The sequence below is a fragment of the Notamacropus eugenii genome, chromosome 6 (assembly GCF_028372415.1).
Source record: "Notamacropus eugenii isolate mMacEug1 chromosome 6, mMacEug1.pri_v2, whole genome shotgun sequence".
In the NCBI taxonomy this organism is placed as follows: domain Eukaryota; kingdom Metazoa; phylum Chordata; class Mammalia; order Diprotodontia; family Macropodidae; genus Notamacropus; species Notamacropus eugenii.
The window spans coordinates 222707628-222733597 of NC_092877.1; the positions used below are offsets into that span (position 1 = coordinate 222707628).

Here is a 25970-nt window from a genome sequence, read left to right on the forward strand (position 1 = left end):
GATCCCCTGCAGTTGTGCTTGGTCCTTGTAGTGATTAGATTTCTTAAGTTGTTCAAAGTTGTTTCTTTACAATGTTGTTATTGTATAAATTATTCTCCTGCTTTTTCTCACTTCACTTTGCATCAACTCATTCAGCTCTCCCTAGATTTCTCTGAACATTGCTTTTGTCATTTCTTGTAACATAATAATATTCCACTATGTTCATATACTGTAATTTGTTCAATATAATAATAGTAATACTAGGTTAAAGGGTATGCAGAGTTTTGTAACTCTGGGGGCATAATTGCAAATTGTTTTCTAGAATGGCTCCACCAATAGTGAATTAAAGTCCCTGTTTTCTCAAAGCCCTTTCATCACTTGTAATTTTTCTTTTTCGATTTCCTGTAACTTCTGTCCATTAGCTCAAGTTTTGGCCTGTAGGGTCACACAGTACATAATATGAAATAAATTTGGTTTTGTTTTGTTTAGTTATTAAAGATCATGGTCTGCTGTAGAGAGGTTCAAGAGCTTCCATATCTCATTTAAGACTCACTGAATCTTCTTCAGTTGCTTTGTGCATCAATCTCTTAGCCTTTTAAAAAATTTCATTAACTTTATTTATTTTTAGTTTTCAACATTCACTTTCTTAAGATTTTGAGTTCCAAATTTTCTCCCCATCTCTCCCCTTCCCTCACCGCAAAACAGCATGTAATTTGATATAGGCTCTACATATACATTCATATGAAATCTATTTTTAAATTAGTCAAGTTGTAAAGAAGAATTAGAACCAATGGTGGAAACCATGAGATAGAAGAAACAAAAAGAGAGATAGAGAGCAAATATGTGCTTCGATCTGCATTCAGATCCCATATTTCTTTTTCTGGATGTGGACAGCATTTTCCATCAAGTCTTTGGAAGTTATCTTAGATCCTTGCATTGCTAAGAGCCAAGTCTATCAAAGCTGGTCATCGCACAGTGTTACTGTTACTGTATACAACGTCCTCCTGGTTCTGCTCCTTTCACTCAGCATCAGTTCATGTAAGTCTTTCCAGGTTTTTCTAAAGTCCACCTGCTCATCATTTCTTATTAACAATAGTATTCCATTACATTCATATACCACAACCTGTTCAGCCATTCCCCAACTGATGAGCATTCCCTCAATTTCCAATTCTTTGCTGCCACAAAAAGAGCTGCTATACAATACCACTTCTAGGACTGTATCCCACAGAAATCACACAAGTGGGAAAAGGACCCACATGCACAAAAAATATTTGTAGCAGCTCTTTTTGTCACACACACACAAATATACATATACATATATACATCTGTGCCCTCCATTGTCTGTTACCTCTGAATTGTCCTTCCTGCCTCCCACCCTAGCACTCCATTGTCTATCTCCAGATTGCCTCCAGCATTTTCCCACCCTTGATCACATCAGAATCCCACTCTCTTGATTCTGACCTGTAGTCATCCCAGTCCCATTAAGATCCTCCTTGGACTCCTCCTCAAGATCCTCCCTAAACCCATCCTCCCATCACCCCGGACTACTGGACCATCTCCAGATCCCTCCCACAGTCTTTCTATATGTAAGTTTCATCTCACCTCCATGAAGGTGCTCAGATTCAGTCTAGCTCAGATTCTATCTGGCCTGTTTATTAATACAAGTGTCACAAATGGTGAGGTTTCTTAATAGTCAACCCAATATGCCAAATCATTAATAAACTTTGTTTTACACTGGCTGAAAGAAAGCATGAGTCAAATTCATTAGGGCAGGACCTGGGATGTCAGTATTTTGAGGTCTCAAGCACCCTAAACCTCAACATATGGTTCCCTAACCTCAACAGGAGGAACCAGGCATTCAAAGAAATGGATTGTACTTTAAATCTTTGAAATTTAAAGATGAGTATAGTGATCTTCCAAGGTAAAGAAGTTTATATGTAATGGGAGATAAAATTTAGAGAGTCAGGAGGGTAGTCATTTAGTACCTTTTGGGGAATAATTCCAAATTATTTTCTAGAATATTTGCTCCATTCATTTCTCCACCAATGTGGGAAACAAAAATGGAATTTTGTTTCCCACAGGGTTGAAACTCCTCCCAGCTTTAAGTGATACCAAGTAATCAGAATTGTGACCTAGCATGGTCTGATAAAAGGTCAGAAACTTGTGCACAGGCTTGATGAGCTGTTTGAGGGGAAGCCTAGCAGAGAGGAAAACATGAAGTGAGGTGTTATCTAGCCAATACATGCAAAGGCAGGAGATTTCAATTTTGGAACAGCATAAAGGGGCTTGCACTGGTCTGAACAAATGGTAGTACTCCCCTAGGAGCTATGCTTTCATTCATAGGGAATAAACATAAAAATTAAAGAAAACTTTCCTGATTTCACCACAAGTCTTATTCTTTGTTTAAGGTGAACACTTCTCTCATCGTAGGGAATGTGCCCTCTTCTTGCCAGGACCGTAATAAAAGATTCTTCTTTCACTCCGAGCTTCAGTTTTGTTATCTCGGCTGGGTGTGAACCTTACTGTAGATGGGGAGAGGGCTCTATTTATAACAACCAACGATGCATGATTGTGCCCGTTTTCCCTGGAGTTCCTTCAGTATTTGCTATTTCCCTTTTGTCAGCTCTGCCAATCTGATCAACATGAATGAGAACCTCAGAGTTGCTTGAAATTTGCTTTTCTCTGCTAGAGATTTGAAGCATTTTTTTCACACAGTTGTCAATAGCTTGGATATTTTTCTTTGATAATTACCTGTTCATAATAAAAGCATGGATAAAGACATTGTATAAAGACAAATTAAATAATTGTAAAGTCAGCTGTTTATCACGCGCTTTATTGCTCATACAAATCTTGAGTTACCTGAAGCAATGTTGTAGTATGGTATGGTTCCCAGCATCAATCAGAAAGTGTCTTAAATTAGAGAAAACGTAATTAGGAAGGTAAATTTGTTGCAGTTTCCTACTGTGTTGTGGGGGTCGTCTCAAAGAATTCACACTCAGACCACCTCCAATCCAAGTAAAGGCATTTATTCAGAGTGACTCCTCCCCAGCAGGCTAAGTTCCAAAAGGAATCAGCAGCAGCTTCTGTAGGACAAGGCAGACAATTTTATAGTATAATGATGTTGATTATACAACAGAAATTATGAATATTAAAAAGGCAGGAGAGGAATAGTGGAAGGATCCCAGTCTCAGTGGAATTGTGCATGAGATTACCCACAATGCATACAGAAAAACCTTTTGGGGGGCATATATATAAGATAATGATATTGTAATAAGCCTCTCCACATTATAAACTTACTTTAGTTCAGGTCTTTACTATTACTGCCCAGGTGCCTACTTAGGGAAATTCCCTGCTATTGTTTTGGGGTCCACATCCTGCTTGGGCATCCTGGTGGTGCTGCTTTCTGATTGGTTGACTCTTGTGGTCCTGTCTGAGACTAGATGAATATGGTTGTGGTTGAATGTATGTACATACTTGTTTCTGTGGGAAATATGAGGAATGGATCTGGGGACAGGGGCTAGCTAGAGGCAGTGGCCAGCATTCCATTCCATGGACACGCCTGATGTTCTAGTGGGGCAGTGAGCCATATATGAGGAAGTTCGGATATTGAATGGGGATGCGGTGCCTAGGTAGGGGCAGGGATCTTTGGTTCAGTGAAGCCTATGATTGAGTCTGGCAACCTCTGACGTGGTTAAAACCCGACTGTGTGGTTAAATCAGGACATGCCTGCTGTTCAGAGATGTCCATTAGGAAGTTAGAATATTGAAGATAGGGGCAGTATTAGAATTCCATCAAATTTACTGGGGAATTGAGGCAAATGGGATGGAGAAGAGAATGAATGAGTGAATGAATGAAAGAGCAGTTGTTGAAGTACTAAAGTTAATTACCTATTATGTGTCATACACAATTCTAAAAACCTAGAGGACAGCATCAATTATTTCATTCCGAAGTCCCATAAAACCATTTTAGATTATTTGCTGCTTTCAGATCTTTGTCCTTGAGGTGATCTCTTCCAATGACGTTGATGTGAAAGAAGGACTTTCTACATAGTCTATATACACATTATCTAACGACTAACTCCTCCAACCTTGACAGATAAAACAGTCTCCTTTGGAACCTTCAACACCATTATTATTAATCTTTGGAATTAGGGCTATTTTATGCAGTTGTGTCAAGAAAGTCAGGAATGATTACCGAACAACTAAAGAATATTAAATCTCCTAGTATTTTAAATTTTGAAAACATTTCCTAAATGCTACCAAATGCCGAAAGTTCTGTTTTCATTGTCTTGCCCCAGGCCCTTTACCAGCTGAGACAGGGTTGGAGAATCTTGTAGAAGAAAAAAAGAACCTGTTTTACCTTTAGATTACTGTGAAATTTTCCCGGTTGTGAAATTTCATTAGCAAGTTTTTGAGGAAATTTTTAAAAGGATATACTTGTCAAGGCAATTAGCGCATGCTTAAAGGAGACTAATGAATGCTTTCAGGGTACTTCCAAATTTATACCCTGGAATCATGGGTCACTTTCCATAATGATATTTGAAGAGGGAAAAAGTCTGGTAACAAAATGCTTTGGGAATTTTGTTACTCTATATATATACTTCATGCAACAGAAAAGAGAGCTGGACTTGGGCCAGGAAAGCTGGGGAAAAGCAGTTTTGTTTGCTTATTGGGCAGGGCACTCCTGCTGGGAGGCATGGGTATACAGGGATGAAAAAAAAACAACCACCACAAATTCTGAGTTTAGAGTGAGAGGGCCCCCCAGGTTGGATCTATTGACTACCTGAATGACTTCATCTGCAACGTGACAGGTTTCAGCTAGAATCTGAAACTTAATGGGCACCCTTCTCAAAATGATGTTTTTAAAATAAAATGCATGATTACAAAGAAAACCAACTCCTGGAATACTGTTATCAAAATATTTTAAAAGTTCAGGGACTCAAGATTGAGAAACCTTGGATTAGATGACCTCCACTAGATCCCATGGGCCTAGGTGGTACAGTAGATAGAGCACCTGATGAGGGCTGGAAGGGGGGGGCCAGGTACAGGAACTCCAAAACTGAAATTCCCTGTGTGAGCCATCTGAAGAAGAATTCACAGACTCAAGAATTGTTGAGGTGAAGGTAAAGATTTATTACGCTTTTCAGCAGGCAAGAGTTCTCAGGCCACCTGCAACCTTAGAGGGGTACAGGAAAACTTTATATAGGATATTCTACAATAAAGCCTGTGTCAAATATGCTAACTAGGTGTTTTGGGGTGGGATTAGGGAATGGTTAAGGAGTGATTAGTTCTTAAAGGAACTTGCACTTTTGGTGTCTACTGAGAAGGTATTTTACCCAGAGTTCATAGGGAAATAGCCTAGAGGGGGTAGGGGGCTACCAGGAGGTGTGGTTTTAGGCCTGAAATGTCACAAGTCAACCAGTGGTCAGGGCTGACTCAGGAGTACCAGGCTGCTCTCATCAATGTCTTGTTAGACAAGTTAAATGTAAGGGAGTATATGTAAGTCTAAGTCTAGGATACATATGATTGTTCAGTGAATAGTAAATGTCGTTATGACCCAGTACACAGCTGGTTCAGATTAATAAGTTATATAGGTGGAGCTGGTTGCTGTATAAGGGAGATAACGGTTGTTGCTGGAGCAGACTGTGCCTTAGGCTGGGAAGAGACTGCCTGGGATAGTGTTTTGAGGCTAGAGAGAAATGTGACTTTAGAATTGGGGCCCAAGCACATGCCCCCACGCACCCCATCATACCAAGATCTGGGCTCAAACTTGACCTCAGACACTTAGCTGTGTGACCCTGGGCAAGTCAGTTGTCAACTTACGTGTTAAGTGCCTCAATTCCTCATCTGTAAAATTCAGACACAACTGCAGAAAGAAATGGTGAACTCCCGTATCACTGCCAAGAAAACCCAATGTGCAAAATAAGATAGGACATGACTGAACAACAAACAGATCCAAGTAGTTTTTTCTCCCTTTTTTAAAAATAATTTAATTTTATAGGGGTAGGGGTGGTCAGGGATGGGGTTGCAAGGAAGGGGCATGTCCTGTGCCAGTCTTCCCGATGGTAGCGGTGAGGATGAGTGATTGCTCAGACATCTGGCCTATTGGATAGGGCACCGCCTCTAGGAATGGGGAGCCTTTAATTCAAATTCTGTTTCTAACATTTAACTAGCCGTGTGACCTGGGGCAAGTTGCTTAAACCAACCTTGGCCTCGCTTTCTCAATCCCATGAGGCTCATCCCTTCCCTACTGTCAAGAGGTTTGCACAGTGCCCGGCACATAGTAGGTGCTTCATAAATGCGTATTTCTTCTCCCTTTTTCTTTCCCCCTTCCAACTCTGAATCCAATGAGAGACCCAAGTTTTTTGTTTGTTTGTTTTATTTTGTTTTTCTCCTCCTCCCTCCAGGGCAGGATGCAGCTGGGGAGCGTGTTAGCCCACCCACCCCGCGGATCTGCGTGACTATCAGCGGCTGAGCCTAGCCGACATACAGCAGGCGCTCCATAAATGTTCACCCACTACTTTATTACTGAGTAGCAGCGGCAGCATGAATAGTACGTTAGACTAGCATACGTTAACCGCAAACGTGCGGAGCTCCCCTCCCCCACCGCGCGGGGAGGGGCTGAGATCCCGGAAAAGGCCAACTGGACCAGGGGTCCAGCGTCCGGGCGGTGGGAGGTGGGGCGGCCAAAGCCGAGCGCAGGAAGCCGCCGCTCGCCATCCAGGTAAGTCGAGTCTGGAGCGGAGCAGGTGAGCCCCTCCCGGCGCCTGGGCACCCTGCACCTGCGTGCTAGCCTGCACAGGACCCCTAGTCCAGCTTGATCGGCGCCTCCGGACTCCAGGACTGAGCTCTCCACGCGCGTTGGCCCGCCCTCGCTCCTTCCTGGCGTGCTGCGTAGCGCGCCCTGATTGGAGGAGTTGTCCTCGTTCTTGATACTTAGTTGCAACTCCTTTAGAGCCTGGGACGGAAAGAGCCGTTAGGTAATGGTGTTGCTTTGGAGGTTGCAGCCCACTTTCCCCGGCTAGACTGTAAGCGTCCCGAGCGCAGGAGCGGGTCTTACTTATGTATTTCCATGCCTAGCGCCAAGCCCTGTGCCACAACCGTGGTGTGAGCTCGGGGATTGTTTTATTGAGGGACGCTGGCCTCCTGCATCCCTATTTCTGCTCTGCGTTCCAGAGACCCCCAATACTGAGCCAGGTTTAAATTCCCACTCCAAAGTGTCCCCCCTGAAGTTAGCTCTCTTAGATGGGCGGGGGCCCCTAGGAGACTATAGGGGACTTAGCTAGCGGTTTCTAGACCCAAAGGTAAAGGGGTATTCATTAGATCCTAGAGGGAGGGCTGGAAGGCATCTATATGCAGTCCAACTCCCTCATTTTACAGATGAGGAAACTGAGTCTCAAAGTCATAGATAGTAAGTGATGGAAGCGGGATCTGAAACTCAGTTGCTCCATTCTGCTGTTATTCTTTTTTAATTTAATTAGTAGAAATCTATTTTGTTTCTCTCTTATTCCCCAGCTCATGGGTTGTTTTAATACTTGATAGTATAGTTAAAGATCTGCCACTGCTATCGCTACTTTGTTTCCACTTTTTTTCATGATTTCCCTTGAGATTCTTGATCTTTTTTCCTCTGTTTTTATATTTTATTTTTTCTAGTTCTGTAAAGTAATCCTGTAGTTGATTGATGTGCCTTTGAATAAGGACATTAATTTGGGAAATATTGTGATTTTTATTCTATTGACTTTAGCTACCCATGAGCAACTAGCATTTTTCCAGTTATTTAGGTCTATATTTTGTTAAACAGTGGTTGGCAGTTGTGTTTATATAGATCTTATGGGGAACTTGGTATGTCAACTCTCAGGTATTTTTTAAGTTCTATGGTTATTTTGAATGAAGTGTCATTTTACATCTCCCTTCCTGCTGAGTTTTATTGGTATTATATAGAAATGTTGATAATTTGTGTGGATTTATTTTATGTCCTGTAAGTTTGCTCCAAATTACTGTTTTAATCCATTTTTAGTTGACTCTTTAGACTTCTTTAAGCAAATCGTTGTTTCATCTGCAAAAAGCAATAGTATTCTTTCCTTCATTTCTTTTTCTTGTTTTATTTCTACAGCCAGAATTTCTAGTACTGTTATTTAGAAATGGTGAGAAGGGACATCCTTATTTCACCTCTGTTTTTATTGGAAAGAAATCTAATTTATCTTTCTTACACATAATGGCAGCTTTTGGTTTCAGATATGTACTATTTATTGTTTTAAGGAAAAGCTCATTTATTCCTATGTTTCCTAGTAGTTTTTAACAGAAATGTGTTGTATTTTGTCAAAAACTTTTTTCTGCATCTGTTGTTATAATAATATGATCTTTGTTGTTTTTGTTTTTAATATGATTAAATAAGTTGATTGTTTTCCTAATTAAATTAATTCCTAATTAAATTAATCCTGCTTTCCTGGTATAAATTCAGTCTGGTCATAGTATGTAATCTTTGGGATATATTGTGTTAGCCTTTTTTCTAATAATTTATTTAAAATTTTGCTTCACTGTTCATTAGGGATATTGGTTTTTAGTTTTCTTTTTCTGCTTTGTCTCTTCCTGGTTTATGTATCAATAGCATATTTGTGTTGTAGAAGGAATTTGGTAGATCCCTTCTTTTGATATTTCTGCAAATAATTTATGTAATACTAAAATTGTTTTGTGAATGTTTGATAGAATTCACTTGTGAATCCATCTTGTTTTAGTATTTTTTGTTTTGTTTTTGGTTTTTTGTCCCATTGGAAATTCATTTATGGCTTATTTTGCCTTGAAGAATGGAAATGACCCAGATGGATTGTCTTGTCTTAAATGGGAACAGCAAATAGGCCAAGTTTGGTTATAGCACAAAATATTTGAAAATGACTGAGATACAAGCATCTGGTGATAGGGACTGGCCCAGTGACTTACAATTACTGTTATGAAATCCTAATTCAATAATCTGCCTCTGAGGTTTAGGTCAACACTTTCTTTACAATTTATATTCTTAGAGGAGCAATTGTGAAAGTGTGGTAGGAGGATCCACAGGAGGCATAGTAAACCTTTCAGGAGGTCCAGGAGGTCAAACTATTTTCTTAGTAATACTGATATTATCCCTTTATAGGCAATGCTTCTCACTGTTTTTTCATTATTTTGAAATGAATTAACAGATATTTTAAAACATTTATCAATTTTAATTAATAATGTAAATATTAGTAGCTATAACCCACATAAACAAAAGTTGTTTGTAGTCTCAGTAATTTTTAAGTGTGTAAAGGTGTCCTGAGACTAAAAAGTTTGTGAACCACTAACTTTGGGCACTGAGAGGTAGTCAGTCGCCCAAGGCCAGTGTCGGACTTGAACCCAGATTTTCCTAACATTGAAGCCCTCTCTGTCCACTGTGCCCAGTGTGCATTTGATGACCCCATTTAAAATAAAACTTTTTGACTGTTGGTTTTAACCCTTGCTGTTTGCATTATTTGGGGGTTGTTGCCCATCCTTCATCCTCAAAGAGGACCAGTGACATCACAAAGGTGACAACGACCTGTGAGTGAATTGGATTTAAATGAGACAGCTGGGCAAAGTTGTCAGCTTTAGTCTCTCTTCCAGAGCAACCTTGAAGAATTGGCCAGGTTGAGATGGTGAAGGCTTTTAATTGACAAGCACAGGAGTTTGTATTTCATCCTATAGTCAAGAGGGAGTTGGTGAAACTTTTTGAGCGGAGCAATGAGACCTGCACTTTACAATGATCAAGTTGACAGCTGAATACAGGATGGATTTGAGAGACTAGGCAGGGAAACCAATTTGTATGCTATTGAAATAGCCTGTGAGAGGTAATGAGGGCCTGACCTAAGGTGGTTGTGGTATGAATAATGAGAAGGAGCCAAAAATGAGTGATGCTGAAGAGGTAAAATCTATAGGATTTGACAACTGAATGGATTCTTGGGGAAGGAAGTTGTTTAGATTTGACTTTATTTGTGTGAAAAAGTATTTTATAATTGTGTTCATATAGTTTCTCCATGGATCTGGCAGGTAAACTAGTCTTTGCTCTCCTAATTTGCTTATGATATCACCCGTTATGACTAAATTATGTACCCATTTTGAATTTATCTTGGTATACGGTGTGAGATATTGGTTTATACCTAGTTTCTACCATACTGTTTCCTTGGGATCTCTTTCAGGAGCTAATTGGTGGATTCTTTTGACATATATTTCACTGTCTGGTTCTAGGATATCAGGATAATTTTCCTGGATAATTTCATGAAATATGATATCTAGGCTCATTTTTTGATCATAGCTTTCAGGTAGTCTAATAAGTCTTAAATTATCTCCCCTCAATGTATTTTTCCAGGTCATTTGTTTTTCTAATGAGAGGTTTGACATTTTCTTCTATTTTTTTTCATTCTTTTGATTTTGTTTTTTTTCTTGATGTCTTATGAAGTCATTAGCTTTCATTTGCTCAGTTCTAATTTTTAAGGAATTATTTTCTTCAGTGAGTTTTTGTAACTCTTTTTCCAGTTGGCCAATTCACCGTTTTAAGGAGTTCTTGTCTTCAGTTGATTTTTGAGCCTTTTTTACAATTTGACCAATACTGTTTTTTAAACTATTACTTCTTCAGTATTTTAGGGGTTTTCTTGTACCAAACTGTTGCCTCTCTTTTCATAATTTTCTTTCAACACTCTCATTTTCCCCCAATTTTTTTTTCTTCCTCATTTGATTGTTAAAATCCTTTTTGAGCTCTTCCAGGAATTCTTTTTGGATTTATGTTCAATTTACATTTTTCTTTGAGGCTCTGAATGTAGCTATTTTGACTGATTTTCTAATAAGTTAATATATGAGCCTTGATATTCCCTGTCACCATAGTAACTTCCTATAGTCAGGGTCTTTTTTTTTTCTTGTTTGTTCATTTTTCTGGCCTACTTCTTGACTTTAAACTTATACTAATTGGGCTCTGCTTCCAGGTCAGAGGGAATGCTGTCCAAAGTTTCAGGTTTTTGTGTTACATCTATTTTCAGAGCTAGTTCTGGAGTCTGTAAGTTTTCAGTTCTTCCAAGGTGGTATGATCTTAGGAAAGTTGTGGCCACTGCTCTCTTGGCCTGTGCTCTGATCTGTGAACAATCAGAAGCAATCTTCTTAACCCAGGACCTCTACCAGGGCTCCTGCTCTCTTGTGAACATATATACTATTGCTTCTTGTGTCCATAGAAATGTGACTCCAGCCCCTGCTCTTTTGCAATTGTAAAAGCTAGTGCTTTTTTTCTGCCATGGATCTGATAGCAGGGCCCCTGCTTCTTTATGGGTGACCACATGCACTTTTCTCTGCTCTGGAACTGTCACCAGGGCCCCTGCTCCTCTGCAGCAGCAAGCGCCAATAGGCTAATTTTCTTCTTTGCCCTGGGATTTTGACCTGGCATCGTGTGTGGGCAATGCAACAGCACCAATAAAATATCTCCTGTAATCTCCTTTTGAGCAATTGTCTGACCTACTCTTTGTGGGTTGAGAACTCCAGAACCTATAGATGTCTATGTAGCCACCTCTAAGGCCTGATGCTGGCTTGCCAGGGCATGGCCTAAACTACCCTGCACTATAGACACAACTGCCACCCCAGGGAGAGAGAACTTTCCTGCCCCTCTCCTATGTTGTCTTGGACTGAAAAAGCATTTCATCCCAAACTTTTGTTGGTTTTTCTCCTCCAGAGTTCTAGTTGAGAATCCCATTTCAGGTGTTATTTTCAAGTTGTTTAGAGGGAAATTTGGGAGAGTTCAGGTGAATCCCTGCCATTATTCTGCTATTTTGGTCCCACCTCATCAAGGTGGGACCACCTTGATGGTGGTCCCATCTCATTAAGTGAGATGGGTGAGATTGCTATCCTTCCTATACTGTATATGTTCTTGTAGAAGATATATTGTTTTCTCCTTGTGAATGTAAGGTACTTGAGGACAGAGTTTTTTACCTTTCTTTGTGTTCTCATTATCTCACGTGGCCTGTCACTTAGTAAGTTCTTAACGAATGCTTGACTACATTGTGACATATTTTTCCTCTTTATTTTCTTAGTTATTGATTTGTTTCAATCGATCTTATTTGGGGTTTTCTTGGCAAAGAATACTGAAGTGATTTGACATTTCCTCCTCCAGCTCATTTTACAAAGGAGAAAACTGAGGCAAACAGGGTTAGGGGACTTGCCCACAGTCACACAGCTAGTAAGTGTCTGAGACCAGATTTGAACTCAGGAAGATGAGTTTTCCTGACTCTAAGGACGGTGCTCTATCCACTGCACCATCTAGCTGCCCCTTTCTATGTGTACGTGTGAACAAACATCTCCGTGTGTCACTTTGGACATGTCATGTCTCTTTTCTTAAGTTCAGTTTTCCTTCTCTAAAATGAAAGGTTTGGTCTTCTTGGTCTGTCTCCATGTTTACTGGCTAATTGTGTAAGCCCCTATTTTAACTTTCTGCCAGCTGGACAAGACCAGTCCTGTCCTAATGACCTAAAGACTGTATAGCCTCCCATTCTACAGTTAATACCACTCCTGAAGTATTCTAGAATGTTTCTTCTAACTGTTCCCACAACAAATAGTTCTCAAAGGTTGGGGAGAGAGCAGGAGAAAGGAAAGGTAAGAAGGGTTAGTTCAACCAGAGAACAGTAGGGACCCTGGTATGGTGTGAATAGTAGAAAGGTTTGACAGGAAAGATAGTAATGAAAAATTGGAAGAGGAATAGCTCAAAATAATGTTAGGGTTGGCTGTGTCTGGGATTAGTGATCTTTCGAATCCTGTTCATTTCAATTCAGCAAATGTTTATCAAACCTCCACCACCTTCAAGGCACATGTGTAACTGGTGGGAATACTAAGATGTTTTAAAAAACATTAATAGTTTTTTATCTGAAAGAACTTATATTCTTTTCTGAGGTAGGATTATAAAATGTACGTAGGCAAGTATAATATAGGGAGTGAAGGGTCCCAGGGAATCCAGACGATATGCTTTCTCTAAGGAAAACTTAAAGTATTTTTACCCAAGGCAGGGGGTTATTTAGAAAAAGCTTCCTGGAGGAGGTGGCTTGAAGTTCTTTGAGAGAATGACCCTATCTTATTCATCTATGAATGCCCTGGTTGAGTGTGATGTCTTCCATAAGTTAGATTCTTAATGCATCAAATTGCTGAGAAGTAGAAAGTGAAGGATTCTGAAAGTCAGAGACGGGGAAGGAATACATTCCAGTCACAACCTTCTCAAGATAGTATGTTGTACATTATAGTGGAAAGAGCATGGCTCTGTATTTGGAGGATGTGGTAAAAAAAATCTTCTGCTGGCACCTGTATAACTTTGGACATATCAACTAACCACATTGGGCCTTACTTTCCTCAGCTGTAATAGGTGATTAGACTAATTGTTCTCTAAGGTCCTTTTCCCATCTCTAGATCTCTGATTGTATCATGGTAAGATGGGATCACTGATGCAGTATTCTGTCTTCCAACACCAGTTTAGTGAAGTTTATTACATTTATTTGTCTTAGGACTCTAACTACAGTCCAAGGTTCTTGTTGAGAGACCTTTTCAGACTTCTCTGGGATTCCACTTCTTGTTTTGGAGAGGAAACAGCCTCTTCCAGCTCGCCCATTTGATCCAAGCTTCTGTGTTGATTTTTCAAACCATACTAACATAGGATCATAGCTTTAGCCTTGGAAAGTACCTTGAGAGCCATCAAGGTCAGTTTCTTCATTTTACTGGCAGCTTGGAAGAGTAATGGATAGATGCCTGGACTGGCAGTATAGGAAGACCTGAGTTTTAAATCTTCCCTCAGACATTACTAGTTGTGTGACCCTGGGTAAGTCACTTAACTTCTCTTGACTTCATTTTCATCACCTACAAAATGAGGATGAGTGTTTCCGTCACTATATCAGAACTAGCTATCATCTTCATCAATATTGTTACTATTATAGATAGGAAAAGAGTTCCAAAAAAGGACTTGAGTAAGGTCCCACAGGCTGAAGGTCACTAGCAAAACTCAACTTTTTCCCACTGTGTCCTGTTGCCTTGGTGTCATACCCTGTTCTATTTATTATTCACTTACTCTCCCTGGTCATAAAACCAATGAAGAGTATCCATGGGAACCATGGAAAATGATGAAAAGAAGCTTCAATACTTAACACTCAGTGTGGTCAAAATCAATTCAGAATGTCAAAACGCTTTTAACATGTTTGTCTCAGGTGTTCAAAGTGTTCATTTGCTTCAGTATTTTTTTTCTGATTGCAGGTCAGAGGCGTTTGTTTCAAAGAAATACGTGCTGAGTTTCTAAATTGAACCTGAAAATGAGTAATTATACAGAGGTAATGTATGTGTTCGTTCATGTACTTTATTTCTGGATTATTGAATGTCTCTCTTTTTTCTAAGATATTGAACTTCAGACCATCTTTTCCTTCCAGTTTCAATCTCTGATAATAATCTTTTGAGGCGAGGTGTTGTAACGCTGTGGCAGACGCTGGGCTGTCTTTTAGAGCTAAACAATCTGACGACTATTACTCAGGCTAAGAAGTAATTATTTGTCTCTTTGGGCTTTTCCTTTGTAGGTTAAAGTGAAAATTCCTTTTGGAAATAAGACCATAGATGCCGTTTGTTCTGTCCCTGACAAGATATTAACTGACCAGGTGTTAATATATGCAGTGATTCTTACCCATGGAGCCTCCGGAGATATGAATTTTCCTCACTTGAAGTCATTGGCAAACCATCTTGCGACTAATGGGATCCTGTGCCTGAGGTTTACTTGCAAAGGCCTCAACATTACACACAGAATAAAGGTGTATAAAGCAGTTTTGGTAAGATAAGTCAGTTGCTGTGTTTCATGAAGGTTCTGTTGAAGAAAATCCAGTGAAAATGAATATATTCATTTAGTTCAGGTGTCAGCTAGCATTTCTGGGGCATGTATTCAACAAACACTTGTAGAAAACTGACTTCTAGGCAAGGCACCCAAAGATTACTAAGATGTGGTCTCTTTCCTCAGGGCAGTTGCTGTAATGGATAGAGAGGGCTGAACTCCGAGTTAAGAAGACTTTCAGATCTTGCTTTAGACCTGCCTCAGACATTTAATAGTGGTGAGGCCTTTGGCAAATCAATCACTTAACCTGGCCCAGCCTCAGTTTCCTCATCTGTAAAAAGAAGATAATTAGGTTTCTACCTTATAACGTTATACGAAAATCAAATGAGACAATGCATATAAATAAGGCATGATACGTTACTTAAGAGTACTATACAAAAATTCGCTGTTTTAAAAATTAAAAATGATAATGAAGGGTGGGTATACCAGTAATTGAAATACATAGGGCTGTGTGGAAAATGCCATCTGAAAAGGATCAACAAAATATGGAAATTCAGGAGGGGAGCATCATTTTTGGCCACAGGTGAATCAGGGAAGGTGTCATGGAGATGACCCAGTAGTGACAGAGAGGATGGTGAATGATAAGGCACAGAGGTATGTTTGGGTCGGATTATTAATGACCTTGAATACCAATTTCAAGAGTTTGGGGCCCGTTTAGTAGAAAATGGAGGGCCATGGAAGCTATATCCTTAGAGATAACTTTTTAGGGGATATATTAAAATTTTTATCATTATATTCTCCTGTTTGCTAGCAGGAGAGTTGTTTCCATAGTGATAAGCTCAGCATCACAATTACAGCCCAATGGTATTTCCAGAGAATCTCAGTCCAATGGGACTGGAATTCTAAGCCAGTACTAGCTTATGGGGTTATAGCCAGACTTTTGTAGGTCCTGCTTGTGTGCATTTTCAGCTTCTTCTGGCATGTCTGATCTGGTTGCTGTCAGATTATGCTTCTAAAGCACAGCTCTGTTCCTGTCACTCCCCCACCTCCAAAATTTTCAGTGGCTTCCTGTCACTTTTTACATAAAGTCTAAATTCCTTAGCCTACCTTGAAGCTTCCCAACTAGTTTGTTGTCATCTACTTCTCCAGCTTTGGCTCCAGTGACTCACTCTATATTCCGCTCCAGGTGAATGACTGTTCACTGTTCCCCACACGTATTTAGTGCTGTATAAAACAATGCCACCCTCAGCATCTCTCCCAGTTAAAATCCTGTACATCCTCAAAGCCTAGGTAACATGCAGCTCCCCCTATAAAACTCTTGTGTGATTTAAGGCGAATGGAACTCCTCCTTTCTTTGGTTTTTTTTTTGGTAACATTTTGCTTTTATATTTTGTATTCTTGCCTTAATTGCCTAATTAAAGTTCCTTAAGGAAGGGACTGTGTCTCATATTTTACATTCACCTTTGTGCTAAGCACAGTGCTTTGCACTTAATAAGTGTTTGTGGAACTGAAAAATGAAAACTACCTTTAAAATCTTGGGTGGTATGTTTTTCATGGATTTTCATAGATTTGACGAGGGCCACAGATCCTCCTAATAAAGCAACATCTTGCTATACATATGAAATATTATTTTGATTTGGAACTTCTTACAGAATCTCAGAGTTGAAAGAGAGCTGAGAGACTGATGAGTGACCCGTTAAACAGATGTTTGAAAGTTACCACCAAGTCTCCATCTGAGGAGCCCCTTATCTTCTGCGGCAGCCCATTCAAATTTGGGACAACTCCGATTTTTAGGAAGTTTATCCTTTCGTTAAGCCAAAATCCTTCCTGAGACTTTAACCTGTTTAAAAAAAATTTATTGATGTTTTCTGTTTCTTGCATCATCATAGTATCCTGTTCATCCTCCTTCCTCATCTCCCTTCCCAAGAGCCATCCCATATGACAAATAGTCATTTGTTTTTTTGGAGAGGAAAAAGAAAGTCAGTACATATAGAAAGTCCAAAAACGTGCAGTTTGTAACACCTGTTAACCTCCCACTTTCCTAACAGGTTTTTCTTTTCTTTTTTAAAAATATCTTTTAAAATTTTTAAGCTTAAATACAAAATGAGAAAAGAAAAAAATTGCCATGTACATCGCAGGCTATAGGAGAGGATTCAATATAAGATAATTATAGGAGAGGATTCAATATAAGATCATTAATTTCTGTTTCAAGAAAGCCTATATAATAAATACTACATATTATTTTCAAAGCTACCTAGCTTTGCTTCCTTATTGGTTTTCTTTGCTGTGCACTTTTTACTTTATTTTTCCCCCTTCCCCTCCAAGAAGACTACAGTTATGCATGGAGATATACATATACATATATATATACACATATATGTATATGTGTGTAATTGTATATGTATATATGTATATACATACACACATACATATATATGCACATGGGTATCTATAAACATACATAATATACATATAGGTAGATATCTATAAATATACGCATATACATTCATACATACATATATAAGACCATACTATGCTTATTTCCACTTGTCATCTATTTCTCTGAAGGTAGGTAGGTCCATGTCTTTCCATGTTTTTCTAAATCAACCAGTTCATCATTTCCTACACCACAGCAGTATTGCACCCAATCACATTCTACCTTAGAGACTGTCTATGAAACTTTCACCTATTTCTCATAGTTCTTCCCTGGGGGGCTAAGTGAAACATAATGAACTTGTCCATGTTGCAGACATGGTATCCAGTACTTGAAGATAGCTGTTCTATTTTCTCCCATGTACCTCCATTTCTCCTTAGTCTCCTCTAGTCTAATCATCCCATTTTTTTGAGGTAGAATTGCCATTTTTTTTAAGAATTGCCATTTAAAAAAAAATATTTTAGACTCAGGTGCCAGAACACAAATGCTGAATAGAGAAAAGGAACAAAACGTCAACCTAAGCTTAAATATTAGAACTTAAATACAAACTAAGAACAAAATGTCGTGTGCATCGCAGAACCTAAGAGAGGATTCAAGATACGTAACAATACATTTTTTACTTCAGGAAAGCCTGAATGATAAATAATGCACCTTGTGCTAAGAACTGTTCATCTTTTCTTTGCTTCCTTGTAAGTTTTCTTCTGTCTTCTGCTGTACACTTTTTACTTAGTTCTTTCTCCCCCTAGAAGACTACAGTTAAGTTTGGATATGTTTCTCTATATCTATAGATATATGCATACACATATGCAGACATACATACATACATAGGCATAGACTTTCCCAAATTCTACTCTTAATCTTTGTTTTTATGTTAGTGCATATCTCTGGTTTCCTATCCCTCCTGCCTCCTCTACTTTACTTCCACCTGTTACTTTGTCATCCTATTACTTGCCTATGCCCCTCCAAGAATCCTATCCTCTCATTCCCATAAATCTGAACATCCTTCTCTATTCCTCTTTTACTATTTCCTAACCCTGCCCTCTAAAGATCCCTGCTTTGTCCTCTCCCCACTCCCTATGCCCCTACTAGTTTATTTCAAAAACATGGAATACTTCATGAATCTGTGTGTCATTTGTATGTAGGGGCCATGCTAATCTTCTCTGTATCATCCCAATTTTAGTATATGTGCAGCCAAAGCAAGTGCCATCCTATTCAATTAAACAAATATATCTCAGGTCCTGTTGTGCTTGGCACTTGGGATATAACAAACAAAATAATCCCTTTCCTTAAGGTGCTTTTAAATTCTACTGGAGGGTGAGTGATGGATAACAATGGATGAAGATAAATTTAGTGCAAAATAGGCATTGGTGGTGACTGAGAAGAGAGCTAGGCAGAGTCCTTTAGAAATAATTGTGATGTGAAGAGTACACTGTTTAGGTAGGGATATTGGGAATAAGGTTCTTTGGGGTTCACTTTTTGAAATGAGCCTTGAATGACAATAAAGATTAGTATGAGGAGGGAGTAGATTCTGGGTACAGGGGACACCAGTCCATACACATAGACGTTGAAGATAGCATGTTGGATTCCTTTTGACTGGAATGCAAAAGACAGGTTAGGGAGTAATGACTTCCTCTGCTCTCACTGAACTGGTTATTCTCCTGGGGGGACTTCAATCTGTCACTGTCCTTCTTGAAATGTTATTCCTAGAAACAAACACAAATCAGCTGGGAGCTGATGAGGACAGAAAACAGCACTTCCCTTATTCCAAATCTTTTGTGCTTATGAATGCAGCCTATGGCCATACTAGTTTTCTATAGAATTAGCCCACAGTTGAATATGAAAGCCCTTTCCATCATCCTCAACAAATAGCCATCCATCCTTTAGCTGGAGACCTCTAGTAAAGACTGATTATTGGACTTTGTCTAAAGCTTTTTAGTTATACACACACACATTTAAATGTTGTTCACTCCTGACAGCACACACCAATTAATCTCAAGCTCAAAAGTACACCAAGTGCTTTATTTAATGTAGATAGAAGAACCACCCACATTATATGTTTTCCTGTGGCTTCCTTCCTATGTCACAGCGTAGAGGAACACTTTTCCACGTTAATTTCTTATCCATTTATGGTTCATTTTTTTTAGGAATACCTGAAGACTTCAGATGAATACAGACTTGCAGGTATTTTCCTGGGAGGTAAGTTGCTGATCTTTTCATTTTGTGATTATTTAAGATTGTCCTCTCTCTCTTTCTTTTTTTTAAATACAGATGCAGTCCATTACTGAAGAATGCATCATGTTGGCTACTGGGTAAAGAATTTGGGGTCCATAGCAGTTCATAAAGCAGTCTTTAAAACCATTGAGGTGCTGAGATGTCTCACCCTTTTGGTGGAAGGGGGCACCTCCATTGACAAATTTATGGATTCTTTAAAATATTGAGGAAGTGATAGAAGAGAAACAAAATTACTTTGAACAGAATGCTAATGTTGGATCCTTGAATGATAACTTAGTAGGATCTCAAAGCACTTTTCTGACTTTAATTAACTTTGTTTCTGCTGTCTACTTTTCATGAGAAAATGGTACAAAGAAAAGAAGATAGGCATCTTTCCTATCATTGTTCAGTCATGAAGATTCCTTTGACAGTATTGTCCTCAAAGGAGAGCCAAAAGAGCACGCAGTTTAGAGAAGGAAGATCTGGGATTCATATCCCAGCTTTCCCACCTATTTCTGATCTGTGTGACCTTGGGAAAGTCAATGAACAGTTCTAGGCCTCAGTTTCCTCATCTATAAAATGAAAACATTGGAATAGATTACTTCTAAGGTGCCTTCCAGCTCTCAATCTGGGAAGACCTTCAGAAAATCATGGAAACTTTTATATGTTTGATTTATATGAGCAAGATTTTTTATTAACTTTTTATCATTTCTTCTAGGATCTTCAAGGCAGAGGCCTAACTGCCATATTCATTGTGTAGAACAGAGTGAAAAAATGTCTGCTGTCCCATGGGTGGGAGATGAGCTTTGAAGTTGAACCTTCTTTACAATAGCACTGCTATCAGTCCTCCTGGCTAACTTTTGATTTTTTTAAAAAAATGATTCTAGGTCGCTCTATGGGTTCTAGAGCTGCTGCCTCTGTGATGGGTCAGGTTGAACCAGAAGATGTTGATGACTTTATCCGAGGTCTCATTTGCTTTTCTTATCCCCTGCACCGTCCAAAGCAGCAGCATAAGCTCAGGAATGAAAGTCTGCTGCTTATAAAAGGCCCGGTGCTCTTTGTTTCTGGCTCTGCAGATGAGATGTGTGAAAAGGTAAAAACCATGGAGGTAGAGTCTTTATTAGGTGAGGTTCTCCAAGAAGAAATAAACTTAATTGGGAAATTCAGAATCCCTCCAGAAGAGCTGGTCTCCTTTATCGAGCTCATGTTCATTTTATACCCAAGACACCCTCAGACATGAGAAAAGCAGAGAACTTAGAATCCATAGTCGCTGTGGCCCATTTTGTATGGTAGGTAAAGGCTGAGTGGAAATAAACGCTGACATACAGGAACAAGAAAAGTGAAATCTTGAGTCTGTTGAGAACTTTCATCTTCTGTTCTAGTTCTATCATTAGCTCTGTAGACTCTTTCAACTTTTTAGCATTCAGCCATATTATTCCTTTGTAAAAATTATTCCCAGCGTAACGTGATACATTGACAAGGACAATATTTAATATATTGATTTCATCCTATAACATTGTAAAAATGGATCGTTTGAAAGGACTTAAGAACTTAAGATCAACTCAGTGATGATCCAACATGGTTCTAGAAGACCAGTGATAAGGAATTTGACACCTCCTGACAGATGATAGATTTGAGATGCAAAATAAGACACACATTTTTAGATATTCCAATGCAAGAATTTGTTTTGCTTTTTCTTCTTTCAGTAGGTATGGAGTAGGTGAGAGGGAGAGAAAATGTTTATTAATTAAAAATAACAAGTAAAGGTTTTAACACAGTTTCCCAAACATCTGAATTTGTCTTTGGGAGTACCATACACGATTCACCTGATCTACAGCTAATAACACAATTATTAATAATAGATGCTTAGCAAATTGTTGTCCCTCTGGAACTGAGAGAGATGAGCTATCTCAGACTTTAGATGAGTATGTTTGCATTATTTTAAAGGGGAGGAGGCCCTGTAACTTACTTGGTAGATGAGATGATGGAGCATAATCACCAAAGTAGCATTAAATCTGTTTTCCTCCATACATGTTTTCTTTTAGAAATTGCTGGAGAAAGTAGCAAAGACAATGAAAGCCCCTACCAAGATCCACTGGGTTAAAAAAGCTAGTCATTCCATGACTGTGAAAGGACGATCTGCAGATGATGTTTTGAAGGAGATCAACACACGTGTTCTTTCTTGGATCCAGGAAGTCATTCAACTGGACAAGAAATAATTGATTAAAAGCCACGTGTCATTTGGGATTTGTATATTTGATTTGATATACAAAACAGCAGATTTCTCAGAATTGTGAGGCATGTGTTAGACCTATTTAATATGTCTTTATGAATATGCTTTGAAAGCAAATGGTACCTTGTTAAAAATGAGATGTGAAAATAGGTTATAATAGATCTAAGTGGCTTTTATTAAATCTTTTTCAAAAATTAAATATATAGTTTTTCCCACTTACGCTATTTTGTTGTTGCATCATTTGATACTTGTATACTCATCAAATGTTTCTTTAGATATTTCTTTTAAAAAAAAAACCACCCTAACCTGTACAGTAGACTTGGCGCATTGATATTTTATGGAGTGAATAAAATTATCCTTTAGTCTGGCACCTTATACTGGGTAAAATTACAGGTTTGGACAAATAAGTAAAACCAGTCATGTAAACATATAAGTAATACTTTCTCTGATGAACAAGGAAAAAGCAGTTACTTTCATATCCCTTAACATATACCAAAAAAACGCCAATAAATGTTTGTATCTTTTATTTATCTCTGCTATAGATACGTGCCATAGTGAGGTTAACATAGGGACTGGAAAAAGAGAGTGTTTCTTTGAAACAAAAAATTTGACATATACAACTTCAAAGTGAATTAACTTTTTTTTTTTTTTATCAACGACTTGGATAAAGCTATAGATGATAAGCTTACCAAATTTGCAGATGGCAGAAAGCTAAGAATTACAGCTAACACTTTGGCTTAAACAGGATCCCAGAAGATCCTGATAGACTAGGCCATTGGACTCAGTCTTATAAAATGAGAATAAATAGAGATTAAAAAGTTTTTTTAGATTTAATTGATGTTCTTTTCCACATAACTCAATTTCTAATGACTCTACCTTCTCATTCTCCAATCCAAACCTTTCTAAGCAAAAGAAACCCAATACATCAATAAATATGAAGTCTTGTGTTTAGGTTAAAAAATGCCTTCACAAATACAAGATAACATGACTAGATAGTCATTCATCTTGTGGCCTTAATTCAATACAAACAAATTTGAGTCAACAGTATGATATGGCAGCTAAAAAAACCGATGGCAATTGGGATTCATTAAGAGAAGTGTAGTGTCCAATATTATTTAGCAACATGATAATCCTCTATATTCTCTCTGCTAGGTATATCACATCTGGGAATATTTAGTCCAATTTTCAATGCTTTGTTTCAGAAAAGCTCTAGAATGTCCTCTGGAGAGCAACCAAGAGTGATGTGAGACCTCCGGATCTTTAGACTTTAGGAAGGATGTAACAACTGTATTCAAGGATTTAAAGGGACCGTTTCTTGGAGAAGAGATGACTTTTGTTATACTTGTTTTTGGAGAGTTAGAACCAGATTTTAGCTTCACATGAGGAAACTTAATAATTACTACAAGGTGGAGTGAGCTGTTCCAGACAACAGTTTGTTCTCCCTCACTAGTTCCTTGTGTTTGTCTTTTTTTTGACCATGACTTCAGGGAAATGATGACATGAGTTGCAGTTGACCTTGATTTGAGTGAGGGAGGGCTGTGCAAGGTCACCAGTCTCACTTCTCTTCCAGAGTCGTTCATCAGGATGACAGCAGATGGCTCAGGATGCAATGGGAGACTGTGGATAAGGTCTTTTCAGGTTCTCACTTCGAGTGAGGTAGCATCCATTCAGCGAATAGGCCTCTTTAAGAAGTGAGTCAAAGGATGGCCCCTTTAATTAGAAAAAAATTGAACTGGGAGGGGAAGACCCTAAGGGTTGCTGGTCAAAAGAGAAACAGTTACTATTGACATTCACTCTGAGCCTGGAGGGCCTAAAATAATAGTCATTAGGTGGAGTTTGGCCAGAGACTTATTGTCCAATCTGTGAGCTGCAGAGAAAGAAGAGAGAGAGACAGAGGGAGAGAGACAGAGGGAAGGAAGGAAGGAAGGAATCTAACCAATAAACCCTATGTTAACTGGGCAGCTTGCAGCCATCAAAATTCACCTTCCTTTGGAGAGGAAAGGATGAGAGAGAGGGAGAGGGAGAGAATGAGCTGACTTAGTTACCCAGCTGGCTGGGTCCGCATTCAGGCAGCTCAGACTACTCACAGGTTGTGTTTGTCCTTCCTTTTCGAAGAGGACCATGACATCAGGGCCTAGTTCATTAAAGAAAAGACTGAATTGCCACTAAGGTGTACTTGACAATGATATTCTGGGCTACTATGAACTCATAACTTAGGTGTAGAATAAAAAAGCTCCCATAAAAGTGTGCTCCTGTTTTGGGGGAGCTTATCTATCAAACTTTGTCTCTTGGGAATGTCCTTCTTGGTGTTCTGTGGAGGTAGCTGAACACAGCATTGGATCCAAAGGATTTAGGAGTAGGGGACTGGGGGGATGGTGGTGGAAGGGAGAGGACACACGTAATACAAATATATTTGAGCATTCGTAGGCTCAGTTTGATGAGGGATATTCATTGCCAGGGTTAATAATAGCTAATATCCCTTCCACATCACGGGGATTAGGGGTGTAGTGGCACCCCTTCCATCTAGAAAATTCACGTAAATTTTTTTGACCTTTCGTTCCAGAGAAGTCTAAATTATTATGGTGTTAAATGATAAAAATGTTGATGCTATGCAATACAATACCTATATTTTATGCATTTCCCACTTTCTCAACGTTTTCTGTGGCATCTGCTGGTCTTCAAATGTCACCTGCAGCTTTCACAAAACTCCAAAAAAATTCCCATTTAATTTCTTAATGCAGACCTCTGATATAGTGAAACCATGATGGGGAAAGTCGAGATGTGGAAGGGATAACTGTACAGTGCTTACTATGGGCTGCCATTGTCCAAAGGGCTTTACAGTTACCTCATTTGATTCTCACCACACCCTGGGAGATTGGTGCTATTATTTCCATTTTACAGTTGAGGAAACTGAGGCAGGAGGAAGTTAAGTGACTTGCCCAGGGTCACACAGCTAATAAGTATCTGAGGCCAAATTTGAGCTCTGATCTTCCTGATTCTAGGCCCAATACTCTATCCATCGTACCATCTAGCTGCCCAATAAAGGGCATTATCTCTGAAGTTTATAATCTTTAAAACTGATTTAAATTTGCAAACACCTGTTTTGCTGTTTACCTAAAGTAGGTCATGATTTCAGGCTACCAAGAGTGAGTTGTGAGTGACAAGGTAAGCTAAGGGAAAAGAAAAACAGTTCCTGTTCTCCAGAAGCTACAATCGAATGAGGGGAGACATGCAAAAGGAGGCAGGAAAAGAGTGGGGAGAGGGAGATTGGAGGGGACAGGGGGAACCCAAAGGTGGGGTACTCACCCTCCAGTCCTCCAAGCAAAGGGACTGGTGTCAGTCAGGGTTTGAGTTTGCATGGTGATAAGATTAGACGTGATGAGATTAACCTGTGAGGGCTTTATCCACATAAATATAATAATGGCAGGAGAATGACTGCAGCCTTGCCCTTTGGGAACAAATTGTTGGAGCAAACTGTTCTCACCAGCGCATTCCACCAGGGGAAGTCTTCACATGCTTGGGGTAGACATCCCCCTAATTCGCTGATGGGTTTGAGGCCGTTGGTTACTCTCAAACGCTGGTTTTACAGGGTGTGGCTGCTTCACATGCTACAGTTTCTTTGAAGGTGAGAGTTGGGTGGCAGATGGACACCCAAGGTAGATGAGCAGCTCGTGGCAAGCCTTCACACCAGAGGTGCTAGTCCTCCCTGGGTACTCTTATGCATCCCATTACTTACTGGTTACAGTTGGGCAATATAATGTTATCAAGTATCTGCAAAAAAATTGCTAATGACATCAAGGTGAGATTTCTTACAAGAGAGCCTGCCTTTAGAGATCTAAGCCTATGGGCACAAGTTAGCTGGGACTGCTGTGGGTGTTCCTAAGAGCTTGGCTGCTTTATGTAGAGTCTCCTGGAGAGAAAACAATGCCCCTTACTGTCAACACTCTGAGAAGGGAGACCCTGCCCCTTCCTGCCGCTCACACACAACTCCTGGTAAGAGAAATCGTTGAGGGTTTTCACCAATCCACTTCTGGGTTCATGAATGCTCTATGTTTCTAGAAACCGTGTAAGTAAAAAGCCCTTGGGCTTTAAGATAAAAGAAGCAGACCATTCTCCCTTTTATGGTGGAGTAGTACCATAGCTGAGGATGGTAATTAAAGCCAGAAGCTGGAAAAAGAGACAAGCTCCATACCTTCATGCCAATAAATCTGTTCCTGGCAGCATCATTGAGCAGTGGCTATGAGAGACAGGCACAGAACAGGAAGCCACACATAGTAGATTCTACACATGGACCATAGGACC

At 39.3% G+C, this 25970-nt stretch overlaps 1 protein-coding gene, 1 long non-coding RNA gene and 1 other non-coding gene across 3 annotated transcripts in view; 1 reads left to right on the plus strand and 2 right to left on the minus strand.

Annotated features, from left to right (window-relative positions):
• Window positions 1-6313: 6313 nt before the first annotated feature.
• Window positions 6314-25970, minus strand: part of LOC140512703 (uncharacterized) — a 36438-nt gene continuing 16781 nt past the window's right edge. Inside the window, exon 2 of the long non-coding RNA XR_011969884.1 lies at window positions 6314-15121. This is a non-coding gene — a long non-coding RNA (uncharacterized lncRNA). The remainder of the gene's footprint in view (window positions 15122-25970) is intronic.
• On the plus strand, window positions 14228-21887 carry TEX30 (testis expressed 30). The gene is made up of 5 exons (XM_072622019.1): window positions 14228-14305; window positions 14546-14791; window positions 19369-19420; window positions 20323-20528; window positions 21481-21887. Exons 1-5 carry the CDS (start codon window positions 14288-14290, stop codon window positions 21652-21654), a joined length of 696 nt encoding a protein of 231 aa, XP_072478120.1. The 5' UTR covers window positions 14228-14287; the 3' UTR covers window positions 21655-21887.
• On the minus strand, window positions 18322-18424 carry LOC140512996 (U6 spliceosomal RNA). Its single transcript, XR_011970041.1, has one exon. It is a non-coding gene; the product is annotated as a U6 spliceosomal RNA (small nuclear RNA).

Bases quoted from the DNA above. Each gene is read 5' to 3' on its own strand.
- TEX30 (XM_072622019.1), top strand. The intron at 14,792-19,368 runs GTAAGATAAGTC...CATTTTTTTTAG, and splicing joins AGGTGTATAAAGCAGTTTTG to GAATACCTGAAGACTTCAGA. The intron at 19,421-20,322 runs GTAAGTTGCTGA...AAATGATTCTAG, and splicing joins TGCAGGTATTTTCCTGGGAG to GTCGCTCTATGGGTTCTAGA.